Below are 18,099 nucleotides of genomic sequence, written 5' to 3' on the forward strand. Positions count from 1 at the left end.
AACTGACCTCACCAGCCCCATGTCATATCACAAGCACCTTTTGAAAGCCCCCTCCCATTTCAGAAGTTACATGATATGTAGGCACACTGAAAGGGCTACTGTTTCACAGTACACGCAAGCGCAAAGGCCCCTTGGACCGGTTGTGTGTTTGCTCTTTCAATCCCAATCAAAGCCCTAAACATGGCAGTTACCTGTGCAAACAGAGCTGCCGTTTTGTGTCCCGTTATCACTTTCAACGCCTGGTGTCCTTGTGCAGATGGTGTCCCGGCACTTGCGTTCCCTTGCACAACTGTTCCAGATGTTGCTTGTTTCGCAGAACTCTGGTGAGAAGGCTGACCAACTAAAAAGGTGCCCTGGACCAAAGAAAGAAACTGCTGCAGTGAGTGCTCCAAGGACTCTGCTCCCACCACCACCACCAAAGAGAAACCTCTCTAAAGAAGAAGTCCTACTGCAAATTCTGGCCCTCTCAGGTTTGATTTTTTGACAGGCAAACTGTTTTGCTCTTCCAGTACCACTTATCTGGGGGATGCCATCTCATCTTTAAGAAACTCTACAACCTCCCCCAACCTGATGTTGCTGGCCTCCCAACTCTCCTCATTCCTGGCCATGGCCCACACTGGCAGAGACTTATGGGAGAGAGCTGGGAGTCCAACTATATCTGGAAGGCGATAGGCTGGGGAAGGTGAATTATGAATAAATTTTATTTTTATTTATACATTATCCTGTCAAACGGTTTCAGATGTGCATAAAACACTTCTTCCTCACTGTTTGTTTCATTGAATTCAGGCTGGCCACTGGTGTACTACATAATGCAATTGCCTCCTGCACAACTATCATTATTACATATTTGCTATGGAGACAAGAAAAAATGTCAGCGCAGATTCACAGAGACTGTGCTTTCTCAATATAAGAGCTCCTAGTAAGCCGATTCCTGCTTTGTAAGCCTTTAGGCTCAAATATAGGGGGGGCCACTAGGGGCGCATTGGAAGATGGCCGACAATAGAAGAAGAAGAGGAGTTTGGATTTGATATCCCGCCTTTCACTCCCCTTCAGGAGTCTCAAAGCGGCTAACATTCTCCTTTCCCTTCCTCCCCCACAACAAACACTCTGTGAGGTGAGTGGGGCTGAGAGACTTCACAGAAGTGTGACTGGCCCAAGGTCACCCAGCAGCTGCATGTGGAGGAGCGGAGACACGAACCCGGTTTCCCAGATTACGTGACTACCGCTCTTAACCACTACACCACACTGGCTCTCAATACCATCTCTCCGACACACACGGGGTAATTATGAGGCTGTTATAGGAGTAGGCAGCCTCCCTTGTTGCCCCAAGGAAATGGGGAACACTGCCCTTGCCTGCTGTGCCCATAAATCACCCCCTAATTCGAAAGAAGGGGGTGAGGGCCCTAGGCAGAATGCCCCCGTGTGGACCTCGGCTCTCCTGGACACTGTTTCTGATCGCGCACTAGCTGCAGCAATTTGGAATAATTAATTACAAAAGAAGCAAATGCACATATTTCAAGTGAAGAAGGGGAGTGAAGTCTGCTAATTTAAGTGACCTCTGCAAAAGAAGGCGATGGGTTGGAGAAACAGGAATATTTTACGATGAATATACACCAAAGGCTGGGTATGTTTGACAACGGGACTGAATGGGGGGGGAAACCTTTTTTACTTTCCTTCTATGTGATTTACAAGAACCCCTCCTCATTAGAATCGTCGGTTGAACTGACTCAAGCAGGATGATTAAGGTCTGTGTGGAGATAAACTTTAACCAAAAGTATGCTTTATGGAGATCGAGAAGCAATAAGAGCTTTTGGAATGGCGCAGCAATTAATTCGGAGTCGCCATCTTGCCAAAGGATTTATAGCCAGGAGGACAGAATGGACTTGTTTTCAGACTGCATTCCTGGTGAATCTCCTCAAAGGTTTTGAGAACAGAGGCAGATTGGTGAAGATTAATGACGCTAAGACTGTTTTGATGTATGGAAGTGATGTTATATGGAAAACGTCTGGATATGGCTACTGGATAAAAAAATAATATCCACGCAGGATTACAAACTGTTCTAACCAGCTTGTGGATACTATCAGAGGTCACAAAGAGAAAGGAAAAATATATGAAAATAACAACAAGAGATGTGGAAAAACAATAAGAAAGGACTGGATAGTACTGTGAACATCATAAGGTTAGATTTGTGGACATTAAAACAGCAGCAAGAAGCAAGAAGTTGATTGGATCCCCTTCGAAACTTGAAATATGGGTACCCACAACAAAAACTTAAAATTTGGCTATGTAATTTGGAATTTATGTAATTTGGTTTGATTTGATGTGATTGGTCGGTTAATAAAAAATTATTCTTAAAAAAAAGCCTTTAGGCTCAAATATAAGGCATACTCTAACCCAGGAGTATATCACCAACGTAGTGCCCTCCACATATTGTTGGGATTCCCAACAACCATCAGCCAGAACTTGCATGGCCAGTGGTTAGGAAGGGTGGAAACTGGAGTCCAGCAAACACATGGGCTTTCCCTGCTCTAACCAACTGTATTAGTGACCTAACCTAGAGCCACTCATGTTTTATCAAGCATCCAGCAACAACAGAGATCAATAGAAGGGAGTGGCAAAACTCATGGAGAAACCCCCACCCCCAACTCCAAAACAAAGACCACAGTGAGTGCAAGAAATGGAATGCGGATGAAGAGAACTGGTCATGCCTACTTCCTGCAACTCTGAGTGCATTTCCTTTTTTTTTTTGGATGACAGCTGGAACCATGGGCCCATGTGATGAGCCTTCATCCCAGAAAACTGTATTATGACTGACCTGTGGTGTTTGCTTGAGGATGTAGGATGTGTAGGTAAGATGCTGTGATAAGCCAGTACTTGTGCTTTGGGCTGCCCCACCTCCGCTGGCTGAAGAGCCTGACTGCAGATCTGGAACAAACAAAACAATCACATATGCAGGGCAGCCTAGTCCCATGATGCATTTTAACAAGCTTCAAGGAGGCACCGTTTAACAGTTGTTGCCTTTAGGGGGACGCCACGTGGCCAGACTAGGGTAGCAGCGTCTACTCCATTCATGTGTGTTACGGAATCACTACACCAAGCACATTAGATTCAACCCCTTTAACACTAACTGGCATTATTTGTGGCTCGCAGAATGGCTCCTTGAGGTATAAGCAGCAGCTTTCCTTTCCCAGAAGGGTTCTTGCTGTTTGTGGTAAGGTACAGCTTAGTCCCGGGGGGCAGATTTGCCAAGTTGGCCAGATTCGTGGCTGGAAGTTGCAATGTTGCCATCACTGAAAGGAAAAGCAGAAACAAAAATGAAGATCACCCAGCTTTAAAGAGACCGTCTTTTGCCACACACTATTTCAAACAGGAACAGACAAAACCAGCAATAATCTTTATCTGTATCATTTTTATTTATTTCCAGAGTACTTTTTTTGAAGATGGTGAGCCAATGACTTCCACTATGACTGCAACAATAGTTTTTTTTCCTTCATACTGGGATTCAAGTTCAAGTCACTTCACACAGCAAGGAAGAGGCAAACCCTCTATTTACAGAGAGCTCTCAACCTCCAATTAGACTGGTGGAAGATGGAGGCAAGCTGCTGCATTATAGGATTGTGAGCAAAATGCACGCGAATACTTGGAAGCTTTAGCAGAACAAGATCTTGTGGAAGGAGAGGGCTGTGAGGAAGAATCTGAACAGAACTGCAAAAGGGTGCACGCTTGGGAAATTCATTGTGCAAAGAGGAGTGTGTGGGCATAAGCAAAACTGACTGAAGAAGCAGAAGTTATTGAAGGCAGAGGAGTCACAAGGAAAAAAAACAAATGAAAGCTCACAAGGCAGAACAAGAAATTTCCACTGGAAGGGGGCAAACTGTCTTTCTGACCCTGCACCCATGCTCCTCCTGTCTTTCTAAAAACTAACAAAATATATTCTTTAGAAAGAATGAAGTAATCTGCACTGGGAAAGGCAAAAGACCACTTCTTGCAAGCAGCTGCTGTGGTAAACAGCTCTTGGACGATCTGTTTCTCACTGCATTTTCAATAGGAATAGATACAGAAGTGTGATGTTACACAGGTGTAACATGAAGACAGGTCCCTTTCAGTGCCTAAACAGCACAAACTAGCACTAAAAATGCTTTTTCTACAGTCCTGCTTGGTAAATTTATGCATGCCGCACCTCAACTGGATTTAGATTACCACAATATTCCAGAACTGCCTATTAACTGGTTCCATGTAATTGTTTCTGAAGGTGTCTGCAAATAAGATAGCTTTACCTGGTCCTTGAGTTCCACTTTTGGGAGCTCCTGAGGGCACCTGAGCTTTCGTTAAAGTCTGCACCGGCTGCGCCACGATGGTCCCTCCACCGCCACTCACAATTGCTTTTGCAACTCCTTGCGTTACAACTTGCTTTCCACCAACGGCCTTTGTGACTGAAGGGCTGGATTTTGCTACTAGTATCTGCCCGCCACTGATAGCCACAGCTTGCTTGGGTAAAGCAGACCCGACTGGAACACCAATGACCTACAGTAAAACAGATTGTGACCATCTATTAATTAAACTGGCCCATTAGAGAGCAGGAAAACATGAAAAACAATATGGACTCAAAACATAGCAACCATCAATTAACTCAGTTTATACCACTTAAAAGCCCATCACAAACCAACACGTATCTATAGATAACAAATAGAATATTACTGCAATGGGATTTTAAAAATGCAAAAAAGTCAGCTGCACAAACTGGGCCTGAAGTGGCAGCTGTGTGAGAACAAATGCAGGACATGCTACCCAGATGCAAAATGCAGGTTTGCAAATAAACTATATGGTTTCTGAAGTGGTGTTTTTCCACACTCCCAAAGCACTGACTGTGTCTTTAGTAGAGACAGATGCATTTATTTAATTTAGGCACTTCTATACTTTCATTCATCCACCAAAAAAGTTTTAAACAAACGTATAAATGAAATAAATTAAAACATTTCAGCAGCGGAGCACAGCAGGCAACTAAATCCAGGTTCGAATCTACATCTGCACACCACAGCTTGAAAACAGGTTGGGATGACCTACAGCCAGGTGAAAACAGTCAAAGGAAATCAAAAGAAATGGAAACTATTTTACCTTAGATGATGTGGATCCCTCTCCAGTGCTCACAATCTGCTTCTGGGGTGACAAAGCAATCATGTGACTTCCTTTCACAGTAACATATTGCTGCACTGAGGTCTGAGAGGTTGTCCCAGTCACTGGTGCTGGAGACTGTTGAGGCGGTTCTCCAGGCTCTTGCTTGATTATTACCTTCAAATAAATCAAGTGGAAGGGAAGAATTTAATCTCTACTAAAAAACCCCCATAAAAGCTCTTACACCATGGCTCTTACACCATTTGTTTACAAGAAACAAATAGGTTGCTTGATTGAGCACTAAGTAATTCATATATGACTGTCCCTCAAAAGTTCATAGTTGCCTCTGTATCCTAAAACCAGGGGACACGGTAAGAACAACTTCTGCGAGAAGTTACTAGAAGATGAGTACATTTGCAAAAATATCTGAAACATGTCTGGTTTGCCCTGAAGCGGTACAGTGGTACCTCAGAAGTCGAACGGAATCCGTTCCAGAAGTCCGTTTGACTTCCAAAATGTTCGGAAACCAAGGTGCGGCTTCTGATTGGCTGCAGGAAGATCCTGCAGCCAATCAGAAGCCATGGAAGCCCCATCGGATATTCTGGTTCCTAAGAACGTTCGCACTTCCAGGTTTGTGGAACACTTCCAGGTTTGTGGCGTTCAGGAGCCAAAATGTTCGACTCGCAAGGCATTTGGGATCCAAGTTACGACTGTATGGTATCAGAGCTCAATCTCAGCTCTGGGCAGACCAGTTGCCAAATATTTACTGATATATAAAGACCAAGCACCACACATATTACTTATATATTAACATTATCTTCCCCCCAAAAAGTCAGTTGCTTGTGTAACAATAAAAAAGTAGAAAAAGGTAGTAAGTAAATTTGTCAGGTCATTATGTTCCCTAGACACTATCGAAAGAGCGAAACAAAAATCAGAATGGGTTCTTTCAATACTTGGGCAAGTTTGCTTTGGCTAGTATTTATTTGCAAATAAAGTTTCTATCTATCTACTTGAGCAAGCAATAACAAAAATCTCAAAAGTTAGAAGCACACATTTAGAATGCTTTATGACAAATTGCACTGTTAAATGCTGCTTACACTGCTGCTACACATTGCAAAGAGAATAATAAGACTTCCAATACCTTTGTAAATGTTCCAAATCCTCCGGTCACAGATTTAGGACTTTGTACCTTGGAGTGACTCCCAATTGGACACAGAGGTGGCATGGTTGCAAAGAGAGAGTCTTCTTGCTAGAATTATACAAAGCAGACAATTAAGTTAACTGTACAATTATTATTTTTTAAGCACTATGATACAAGAAATGAGCTTATTCAAGACAAGGAACATAAGCCAACCCGGGCCTGCAAAAAGTTCTGGGTTTCATGGGGAGTTAACGACACAAAGTTTTATTACCTTAAAGCCATTGGTTCAGTTGTGATTCTAAAATGAAAGAGAATCTAAACTTCTAACAATCATACCTTTGTTTATTGTATCATACGTTATGCTGTCCTCCTTTAAATACTGAACTTTTGGTAATAAATGTACTCAACTGAACAGTTAAAATGACAGGTGCAAAAATAATGTTTAGTGCATTTAACTGGTTAGCAGCCCTAGTTAGGTACAGAAATAGAGATCCTCGCTTTTAGGAGGGCTTCAATTCATTAAAATATTCCCAAATACAATGAGCTTGTTACTGAACGCATGTTGTTCAATACAAATCACCATCATTAACCTGGGCCAAGTTTGGTTAAAACGGCACAGAACTTGCTACGTAGAGATGCTTTCATAAGTGACAAAGGAATGGCTTTCTCTACTACTTTTGCATTAGCACCCAAGTTGCATAGGAAACAATTCTAGACAAAACTTATCTCATTTTAAATGCTAGAAGCAGTCTATTGAAACACACAACAAGCTTTTGTAAGCAGTAATAAAAGCAAGTTCCAAATTCTGCTACAAATCCATCACCTTCTGAAGTACCATTTATCAGCCACAATCTAGCTCTGTACCTTTGAGACTTCTTCCTCAGCCCAGAAGTATACTAACATTATTCGTCTGTGTCAGCTTAAAAAGCCAAATGAATTGCTCCCAGTGCTTCTCTACTGGCGAGGTTCCCAATCACCACTGGCTCTTTGGAATCTCTTTCCCTCACCCCAAATGTTTACATAAATATTATTTTGGCAATGGTAGCTATAAAGTTGTCAAGTGCTACCTCTGTTTTCCCTAAATACAAAATTTGTGCCTACACAGAAGATGACTTAACAAGAAATGCACTCAATAGCCTCAGCTTGTTGATTTTTGGAAATGTGAAACATGTTGCAACTACGGAGACCATGTGTCTTCCACCAATGTAATTTATAAATAGGCCAAGCGCAGACTACCCCAGTGAACCATTTTTTTCTCTGGCTGGTGAAGGCAAATTCACTGCCTTACCCTGGAGGAAAAAATTGCCCAAGTCCCTAATCCTATGCATGCTTACCTAGGATGTCAGCTCTATTGAATTCAGTAGGACTTACTTAGAAATAGAGAGACACACGACAGCGTTGCAAATAGGCATTTTGGCTTCTCCAAACGCCACTGAAAAACAGGGCCGTGAAATACGGAGAAAATTGTAGTTTTGGTGGGAGAACACTAAGGATAGGGCACTTGAGAGACATTCGAAAGCAGACCCAACACGAGATGTTTGGGATGCAGAAATAAAAAACTTAACCATGTTTTTAAGAGGTTTTATCGCTTACTGCTTGCCACCCTGGGAGGAGCAGTAGGATATAAATTTAATGAATAAATAAAATGAACCAGAACTCTACGAACAGTTTCCAGAAAAAGGCACTACACTGCCATGGAATATCAAGGAATAAAAGACAAAATACTCCACCTGAACAAGTTTCTAAAAACAAAACAAAAACAGAAAAGCCAAACAAACGAATGTTACCTTGACAACGGAAGTTACCAAACTGCTCCCAGGGATCTTTGATACCGGAGATGCTGTCCCTTGAGAGGCTTGAGAAACACTTGAAGCCTTACTTCCAGGGCTACCTATATATTGAGAAATACAACAGCACACATTTGGCCATCCTGGTGTAGCTTCAGTGTGTTCTAACAACTGTCACATTACAGCTCTCTGAACAGAATCACCTTTTCTTTGCTGGACAACTGGCGGAAGGCAACATGGCAGGAGGTTCACAGGCAGAAGGGGACACCATCGCTTCCCACCCACAAAGCCACAGAGAGGACGGGTGCTCATTCGCCAGTCCGCTTCCCATTTTGCTAGAAAGCAATACACCTCTTCTGTGCCCATATGCTGAATGCAGCCCCAGAGAATCTAAAGCTCTGCCAGGACGACGCACAAATCACATGAGAGATAGTTGCCACCATTTCCTACACACTTTCCCCGTCTCTCAGCACTGTCTCTGAGCTGAAAAATTCTGGGTGTGAAAGTTCCCCTCCCCCACCTTCTACATGCTACACCAGGCTTCCTCAACCTCGGCCCTCCAGATGTTTTGAGACTACAATTCCCAGCATCCCTGACCACTGGTCTTCCTAGTTAGGGATCATGGGAGTTGTAGGCCAAAAGCATCTGGAGGGCCGAGGTTGAGGAAGCCTGTGTTACACTGTAGAACAGAGAAGCGCAGGTAGGAGAAGCGAAGAGCAGTAGCTCAATGGCAGGGCATCTGCCTTGCATGGAGAAGACCCCAGGGTCAAGTCCCAGCATGTCTAGGTAGAGCTGTGAGCGACTCCTTGCCTGAAACCTTGGAGAGCTGCTGCCAGTCAGTTTAGACAACTAGATGGGCCACTGGTCTGACTCAGTGTAAGATACCTTCCTATGTTCTTAGCATGCACAGAACACAATCACTTTTACAGGGAACTGCTTGCAGTGAAGAATGTTTGCAGTTGACTATCTATCATGGTATGTCTAAACCTGCAACAAGCTGTTCGATGCAACTAAGGATGGACAAGCAATTCACTTTACAACAACTGCTTGTCCCTGGCAAACTGATCAGAGAGAATGGAAGCGAATGAAGGTAACAAAGCACGCTATAAGGCAGCCTTCATCAACCCAGCGTCTGCAAGATGTTTTGGAGGGATGTTTTGTTGTAGACCAAAATATCCAGAGGGCTGAAGGCTGTTGTAAGGTTTGTGGAGTAAGGAGTCTTAGGAAAATACCTTTTACAAACAAAACAAAAGTTAGTGAGGGAGATGGCTGTTCCACCAGTATCCAGCAATGACAAATAAGACATGAGCACAGAACACAAGGGGTTAGGGGTTATTCTGAGCATTCTGCCTCTGAGGCAAATCAAGGCACACACTGCAAAGGCTCTGGAAAGGAGACCACATTCTTCCCCACCCGGATCTAGTCCACACCTGTGCTGGTGGCTGCTGCCCCAACCGGTTGACCAGGCTTGTCCACAATAACGTAAGGGTTATTGACTACAGGGGTGGTAGCCCCTTGCTTCATATGCACTGGAGTGGAAGTTGGAGTTCGAGGTAGTGGAGAAGGACTTGGGGTCGATATTGGAGATCCTAAGGAAACAGAAAGGAATTCTCCATTGTACATGTCAGACAGATATCCAAAGTGAAGGTAGCGTAGTGACGACAACAACAATAGAAGCAATTTGCAGAATCAATTCTACTGCAAGCATAGAAGCAGCTCCATGAAAATCAGGCACCTACTGTGTTTTCTTTAGAAAAAGTCTTCCTTAGAGCACTGAAGATGCTACTTTTTTCCATCACAACTTCTACAGTCCTTCTATAGAGGACTATGGAAGGAATTATCAAGGTAGTGCTAAGGAGATTGCTCCATCAGATGGAAAAATCTCCCCTCTATTTCCCTTTCCCCCAACAACCTCCAAGCCAATTTGCGGGACACTATAGCAGGGCTCATTAACAGAATCTGACCCTATGTGCCTATAAGGCTGTGGGCTTCTTCTTGGACAAACATTGTTCATCCCCAGTAGCATTCAACATTTTGCAATGCTTCTTAGCATTTTGCCCCTTATGACCTACGAACTATGGAGTTTACAACCTGGAAGACAGGGGCTCAGTAGACTAGGAGCAAAACTACTCCTAAGTGTGGAGGCTGCATATGTGACATAGCGTCTCCTTGAGTGTCACCATCTCATGCTTCAGGCTTGACTTGTGTGGCACTCCCCCACCCTCCTCACAACATACAAGATTGTAACTGTACTCAGTGCAAGAGCAGCAAGTTTATTCTTATCTCGCTGTACAACACAATTTGATGCATAAACCAAGCCGTACCTGACACAATCTTGCAACTCATGGTGATGGGCTGAAAAGACTTGCCTGGAGACTCAGCAGGGCTTGGGATTCGACCCTGAGGCACTATTTTGCAACTAGCAGCAATTGGCTGAAAAGCTGAGTTGCCGTGAGAACCAAAAGTAACTTTCTGTGAAGCCAGCTTTGTGGGAGTCCGTTCTAAAGACGATGGCAAGGAATAGAAGGTTGTATGTCTTTCGGCTTCAGATCTGAACCCTGATGAATAAAAGTTGTTGTTTTTTAAGTGTTATGAAGTGTTTCTAGGCAGAAAAATCAAAATGTTAAAAACAACTTATTTCTCTCCCTCAGAATGAGCTCTTAATATCTGAAAGGCCGCCATCTCAAAAGCAGTGTAGTGTTTTCCTAATCAGACTATTTATTCCATAAAGTTTCTCTTTGCACACCCATGGAAACTGCACACCAACTAGGATGTGTCTCCAATAAGTTCCAGTATCAGAATTTGTTCATCATAATGTACTCTACAACATAACACTGTTTAGAACAAAGGAAACGGCCTTATACGTAGCTGGACTATTGGTCCATAGAGTCTACACTAATTGGCAATAGCTCTCCAGGGTTTTCCCAGCCCTACCTTGAGATGGTCAAGGACTAAACCTGGGACCTTTGGCATGCAAGAGCTATGGCCCTTCCCAATATATGTTAGGGTGGATACATACTATGGATGGACAGATCAGCCAATTTCCAGTCTGGGTCAAATTCTCCTCCAACTCTAAGACACACACATATTATGTTGACCTCCCCCCCCCATTAATATTTTTACTGAATTTTATTTTTAGTTAATAAACACAAACACAACTGTTAACAACAGAAGGGCCAACTAAAGTAACGTCGGTGTTTTTATTTTACCTTTCTCAACAGAAGTATGCGTAATGGATTCATGCATCTGCTTTATTGGTGAGGATGCTTTTACAGGTGCTGGCATATTTAATGGCAAATGCAACGAGGTGGGGGCATCAGAAAGATCAGAATCTGAAGACTGGGAGAAGACATACTCTTCTCTAAAAGAATGCCGGTGCAATTCAACGTCCACCACCTTTCAAGAGAAAAACAACTATGGTAAGGCAACCGATGACAATAAATTTTTTAAGGGTGCAGAGAGGGACTTCACTGCATACTTAAGATACAAAGGACACCAGTTTCTAAACCTTTTGCACCCATCAACAGAAGCTCCTGGTTTGGGGGAATTATGTTGGTTTGCTTAAAGTCCACCTGAACTCAAGTTCAAGTAACCTAATAGTTAAGCGACCAACCACAGAAGCAGGTACTGCTCAGAGAACATCAGCTAGTCATATGACATCAGGTGGATCTGATCTCCATCTGAACCAGCAGGGCTTACATTCAGCATTGTTTAAAATCTGCCATCAAATGCAAGCCATGCTGCCAATCTGCTAGGGAAGCTGTTCCCAGGTCTGCTTTCAGCAAACATCAAATCCAGTTGGGACCTCCTGAGTGAACTTGACCCCAGCTGTGCAACATGTATTCAGCACTGAATTTAAATGATTTACTTGCAAAAGGAACAATCATGAGTCCACTCCAAGGCTTCCAATTGCAATGCTCCCTTTGCAGATGCAATTTTATGTGACACACACCTGACATATGACTTCAGATGAGTGACTGGTGGGTGCAACTGGAATAAAATCGCCTCGACCAGATAGGGTCGCCTGTCAGGCCTAATTTGGCCTGCAGACCAGAGGCTTCCCATTCCTGCCTTAAGAAGTCACAGAAAATCCTGCCTAAGACCAAGAGCAGAAAGCATGTGCATCTCATGTCAATACTAAGCAGACACTGATGGCCAACCCAGTTACCTGTCAAGAGCAGCACACAATTTACAGAGTGTACTTTCAACATGTAAACTGCTTGATAACTATGTTTACTGCTCATACTTTGGGGGACAGGGCGGAGATGGCCAAAGAAAGTGATCACTGTTTCCATTCTACAGTTTACAAGAAAAGCCTGAGAAAACTTTTTAAAAATCATACCGTTTCAGCACCTAGCGTCTGTAGACCTGTGTATGTCCTATCCAACTGTACGAAACAATTAGGAAAGGAAAAGTTTAGGTGTCTTTGTCACAAATATTAGCAAATATACACACATACACAAAACTTAAAGCAATAAACAGAACTGGCCCTGCCAATAGGCAGAGTGAGGTTTTGCCCCATGCAGTTGGTTTGGGGTACCACAAAATGCCAGAAAGTTGTTGACTTTTTAATTTCTTATTTTTGTATTTTAACTGCAGAGGGTAGGGGTGGGGAAGAGATGCATGTAGGGTTTTCTGTCTCAGATGCCAGAATGACTGGCATTGGATACTATGCACTTTGACTTGTGTGAGAATGGAGGGCTATTTGCTTATCTGTTTTAGGTTCAGAGATTTCGTTACAATCAAGTAGTATATAAACTTTGTTAAATAAAATAAAACCAGTAAATAAAACACAGCGCCCTGAAATCACCCCAAAGCAAACTATAATAAGAAAAAAGTTAGGACTCTTCTAAAAGCCAAGCAAGAGGGAGCCATACTTATTTCCCTGAGAAGGGCATTGCATCACAGAAGACACAACTATTCTGAACCATAAAAAGACTAGCATGGAAAACAGAGTTTATTGTGTTATTTCTTGTGAGAGCAAAACAATAAAAATACAAAGAGAGTATTTTCATCTATGCATTATCATTGCAGCGAAGTTACCTTCAGATGGTGTATGATATCAATTCTTTTGTTCCGGCTGTCTTTGAAATGAATCTGAACCCTGACAGGAAACTCTCCCCAGCCCCGTCTAGTCAGGTGGAAAGGAGGCTCTCTAGAAATAAGGATCATTTTTCAAAACAAAAGTCTTCCACTGCATACAAGATACTTCTGAGCTTGGGATTTGGAGGTGCAGAACAAGCAACAAGGCCCACATAAGGTGGAAGACCAGGAAAGAGTTACCATGGTGATATTCAAGTATTCGAGACAGTGCCAAAGAATTTTAAGGATCTTAAGTACCAAACATACTACTCAAATTTTTCAAGCCTCCCTAATATTTGCAGTCTTGGCTATTTGACTTTAGAAAGGTTTTATAATCTGTTGTCCTCCCTATGTTGTATGACAGTTGCCCTCAGAGGCGTCTGGTACCTTCATTGCACAGCTTTGGGCAAATGCTAAAGACTTTTTACCCTGGATTTTGACACTTGAGATGTATATTTTTAGGACCAATCTTATTTTTGTAATGTTGAGTGGTTTTAAATTGTTTGCAGTGCTGTTTAATATTGTGTTTTAATATTAATGTTGTGTTCCTCATTTAGTAACCCGCTCCCGTTGCTCTGCCCCAGCTTTTGCCAACCTGACAGTTTGAAAGCACACATGTGCAAGTAGATAAATAGATACTGCTGTGGCAGGAAGGCAAAAAACATTTCCATGCACTCTGGCACTCGTCACGATGTCCTGTTGCACCAGAAGCGGTTTAGTCATGCTGGCCACATGACCCGGAAAGCTGTCTGTGGACAAACGCCGGCACCCTCAGCCTGAAGTGAGTTGAATGCCGCACCCCACAGTCGCCTCTGACTGGACTTAACTGTCCAGGGGTCCTTTACCTTTTTACCTATTAACCTGCCCTGGAACCATAGGGTGAAGGGAGAGTAATAAATTGTAGTAATTGTCATCAATGTCCATTGGCCATGTTGGCTGGGGCTAGTGGGAGCTGGCTGGAGGCCAACAACATCTGAAGAACCCCGGGTTCCCCAGCTGCGATATAGCTAAATACACATCTCAGCACCATGCTTAGAAAAACAGACAGAAAGCTGAAATTCTGAGAAGGCACACAGATGGGGTGAGGAGCTGAGCCGCTTCACACAATCTCTGCCATCTGTTTTCTGCTCAGTATGCCTTTTGTTTCTGCCGGGCTCCAGATACAGGCTTACTCATGCACAAGATCTTGACTGAAAAACAGCAGGTAGGGGAAGGGTTATGCTCTCTTCTGCGTTTACCTTCTTGGGCATATGATGCCACTTATCAGCCAGAGAGGATTTGAACCCCCTTCCCAGAGTACTGGAACCCCACCCCTAAGTAAAAATCACTGAGGTTCTGAAAATCTGTCAGTCAGTTGGGGCAAGTTGGAAGTTTCACCGAAAGTGCTGTTACCTGACTTCGACAAGATCGTTAGGTTTGTAGCTGGGATGAAGGAAGAACCAGACTTTCTTAACAAAGTGATCAATGCTGGGTTCTCTTCGGGAACCTCGTACATATACCATCCACTTATGAGTGGACTGGTCATTCTCTTCTCTCTTGTCAGGAGGAATGTACCTGGCAGATGGCAGAAATAATCACTTAAATCAATTCCACTACAAACATTTTGAAATATTAAACCGCACACTGTTTAGCCATTTCTCTAGGTGCGATCCACATTCCAGGCGAACAGTCAAAGAACACACAAGAACAAGACTTCAGGTACTAACTTGGAGACATTGCCAACTACTATGGTTTTCTTCACAAACAGCCGCGAATGTTCATCATTTGAGTGACCAGCATTTCTCAGGCCCCCTTTGTGACCTCTAGCAACACCAGAAGTGCCCTGGGGACAAAACAGAAATCTGTTTAGAAATCTGCTTACGCACACATTTACTCTAATTTTACCCCATGCAAGGAAGATACAGCTACTGTTTAAGTTGCAAAAAGGACACACACCTGTCTGCAGTAAAAGGTCAATAGAGAACAACCCTGAAAATGATAAAACAACCAGCATATTTTAAAATACCCATTTTAAAGGTATTTAGCACATTTGCAAATCTAAGCAAGAGTAGGGAGACGCGGAGCTGCTGCAGAACACACAAAAAAGGTCAATTTAGGTACATTCCATGAAAAAAAAGTTCTGCCTCCTCACGTAAAGGGCTAGGTCTGCCAATACTGGGGATTAAATTTCTTTTCACTCCTCTGAGGGACAGGGACCGTAATTCTCTCACATTAAAAAACTAAGATGGAAATAACCCATTTCTCTGCCCTCTCCAAACGTGTTGTAGAAACTGAACTAACTTTGAGCCATTTAATGTTATTAATGTCTCACTCTGGGACAATCTGCCAAGACATGGACTAGAAAGCACCTAACTGATGTAATCACTTCTAAATTATCTACAAACTTAATGTTTGACTGTATTATTTGAATTGCATATGCATGGAACATTTAGTGGAGAGGTGTATATAGGGATTATTTGTTCTATATATTTTTAGAAGCTGAAAAATAAAAGTTAAGGAGGGGGGAATGTTGTGGATGATGGAGCACAATGATTTTGAAATTATCGCTGCACATAGTGCTACATCAGCAGAAAACAGGCAGCAAAAAGCAATATAATGAGACCTGTAATTGACCCCTTTCTACAACAGTGCTAATGAGGGGTGTTGAAGATGAAACCATCTCTGTGGGTTTCAGAAGACATAGCAGAAGTCAGGAATATATTTGCCATGTCTGCCTTTGTATACAAAAGAACACTATTCCCCCCCCTTCCTCCTGCCTTGTTTTAAAACCTCAGGTTCATTTTACCTGCCCAGAATTCTTGCTCAGCCTCTGGTCGAGCTTGTTTGATAATCGCTCTTCTACATCCAGGTTGCCATTGTCCTTTCCCATCAAATAGTCCATGTGCTGGGATGATTCACTCTCTGAATGGTTAACTGACAGAGTTTCTGACCCCTGATTAGCCGGAGATGATGATCTGGAGGGAGATTCCAAAAATCTCTTGATAGATGGATGGTTAAAAACCATAGGATCACAGGTCTTGGTTCCCTGAAACAACAAAGAAGGCAGCACATCTCAATTTTGCTCAGAATTAAAGTTATGACAGAAAGTAACATGTCCACCTGATCAAAGCATATATTGTGCTGATAAACACTTGCAGAGTGTAGCAGAAGCACCCATCTGACCATGGCTTCCTTGGAGGTTGCAGACCACCAAACATCTGGCAGTTTTCCTTTTTTGTAAATGCAATTATTTTTTCTTTCAAAAGGTCACATGCTCCATTACGATCAGTTTTACCTCTCCGACTTTAAGAAGACCAGCAGAAGCATAGTAGTTTGCAACAATGCAGGCTCGCAGTTTATCCATCATTCTTCTTGCTTCAATCAAGCGCTATGAAAAGGGGGGGGGGGAGAGAAGATGAAAGTCCCATTATGTAGTGACTGTAACCCTTCCCATAGAATACTGAGCTTGAAATCTATATACCTGATCTATGACTTCAATCTCATGTTCTTTATTCTTCATTTCTACAGAAAACTGTTCTTTAATAATTGCTTCAATCTTCTGTACTGCAGCATCTCGTGCTGTTCAGGAAGAGTCCACAAAGAAGAAGAATATTCTTATGGGCAAGAAAGTTAAGGCCATTTGCAACAACACAGTCCTCCATGCCTGGAAGACGATGTGGATTTCTGGCTTAATTTTTGCTTGGATTTTAGTATCAAAATGACCAGGCCAAGTATGAAGAAATGAAAAAAGTACGCCATTCTTATTTGTTTATATGTGTGTGTGCACCCATGTACAAGAATAATATGTAATATTTTAAAGAACCACAATACAATAACTGATATATGAACACATGAATGACAGCTCCAAAATCTGAAGATTGGTGAAAGAAAGCTCTTACAAGGGCTTGATGAAGTTAAACAGACAATCACTCAATCCATTTCAGGAGATCTTCATCAAAAGCCTAGTTGGACACATAAATTCAGCAACCCATATGTGGACCAAACTACACATTTGGTTAGATGCATAGCTTGGACCCAAATGTTTTATATTTTTATATAAGTGTGTGTGTGTGTGTGTGTGTGTGAGAGAGAGAGAGAGAGAGAGAGAGAGAGAGAGGGAGACTAATTAAGCTCATAGCTGTGGTGCAGGTGGTGGTTTGTTGTTGTTGTTTTTTAAAAATCCACTGCCACAGAACATGTGAGAAGAGTGTTGTAATATCAAGTATTATTGCAGTTCAGGTACAGTCTGGCTATAGCAATTTAAGTTTTTAATAAAATTAAATGGGAAATGGTGGCACTTGATCCATCAGTCAAGCTCTTGAATTTCACACAAAGAAACATTGAAACCAATTCTATTAGTGTGAAAGAAAAACAGCAGTGTTCTGCATATTTTAGAAATCTAACACAAACCAATACCTATAGACAGACTATATTCTTCTCCTCTTATCTCTGTCCCACTTCAATTTTCGCATTTATTTTTTATTTTTTACCTGACTGCTCAACTGCTTTATGACGTTTATTTGTAGGTACATGCGAGATCTCCTCGTAGTCTGGGTCCATCTCTTCTATAGTTCTTTTGATTCCTGACATGTTTGGCGATTTCACTAGAGGGAAGGGGGGGGGGAGACAAACAGTGCATTCAAACATCTGAGAACATCTTTCCATTTATAAAGTCACACTGCAGAAGAAGTAAACCTTCCAACTGGGTGGAAGAATACAGATCTATTTATATGCTACTTGCGTGTAGGGCACTCATAGTTTCAACCCAGAACAGGACCACGCTTTTCATCTCACAGTGTCTTGCTATATCTATTCTGATGATGGCACATTGAAACATGGTTGCCTCCGAAGGAACCCCTACACATGAACAACTGCTAACAATTAGGGGCTCTGCAGGATTAGGAACCCTGTGCACTTAAACACAAGCAGTGCAACATGCAGACATCAGATAGTAGAGCTAGCAGAACACCACAATATCAGGAGAAACGCAGCCCTGCA

At 42.5% G+C, this 18,099-nt stretch overlaps 1 protein-coding gene across 4 annotated transcripts in view; it reads right to left on the reverse strand.

Moving 5' to 3' along the window:
• YEATS2 (YEATS domain containing 2) overlaps positions 1 to 18,099 on the reverse strand; it is a 39,462-nt gene that overhangs the window by 18,850 nt on the left and 2,513 nt on the right. For all 4 annotated transcript variants that reach the window (XR_014526759.1, XR_014526760.1, XR_014526761.1 and 1 more), the window contains exons 3-20: positions 17,592 to 17,705; positions 16,583 to 16,680; positions 16,397 to 16,489; positions 15,908 to 16,147; positions 14,829 to 14,944; positions 14,515 to 14,676; positions 13,084 to 13,195; positions 12,383 to 12,427; positions 11,250 to 11,436; positions 10,365 to 10,598; positions 9,471 to 9,629; positions 8,041 to 8,144; positions 6,254 to 6,361; positions 5,116 to 5,289; positions 4,278 to 4,524; positions 3,129 to 3,290; positions 2,816 to 2,925; positions 192 to 353 (exon numbers count right to left, since the gene is read on the reverse strand). Coding sequence is in view for 1 of the 4 variants with exons in the window: in XM_083505368.1 (XP_083361494.1) it covers positions 192 to 353; positions 2,816 to 2,925; positions 3,129 to 3,290; positions 4,278 to 4,524; positions 5,116 to 5,289; positions 6,254 to 6,361; positions 8,041 to 8,144; positions 9,471 to 9,629; positions 10,365 to 10,598; positions 11,250 to 11,436; positions 12,383 to 12,427; positions 13,084 to 13,195; positions 14,515 to 14,676; positions 14,829 to 14,944; positions 15,908 to 16,147; positions 16,397 to 16,489; positions 16,583 to 16,680; positions 17,592 to 17,691 (2,613 nt within the window). In the remaining 3 variants the exon portion in view is untranslated. The remainder of the gene's footprint in view (positions 1 to 191; positions 354 to 2,815; positions 2,926 to 3,128; positions 3,291 to 4,277; positions 4,525 to 5,115; positions 5,290 to 6,253; positions 6,362 to 8,040; positions 8,145 to 9,470; positions 9,630 to 10,364; positions 10,599 to 11,249; positions 11,437 to 12,382; positions 12,428 to 13,083; positions 13,196 to 14,514; positions 14,677 to 14,828; positions 14,945 to 15,907; positions 16,148 to 16,396; positions 16,490 to 16,582; positions 16,681 to 17,591; positions 17,706 to 18,099) is intronic.

The sequence above is a fragment of the Podarcis liolepis genome (assembly GCF_965112155.1).
Source record: "Podarcis liolepis genome assembly, chromosome: 5".
Lineage (NCBI taxonomy): Eukaryota > Metazoa > Chordata > Lepidosauria > Squamata > Lacertidae > Podarcis > Podarcis liolepis.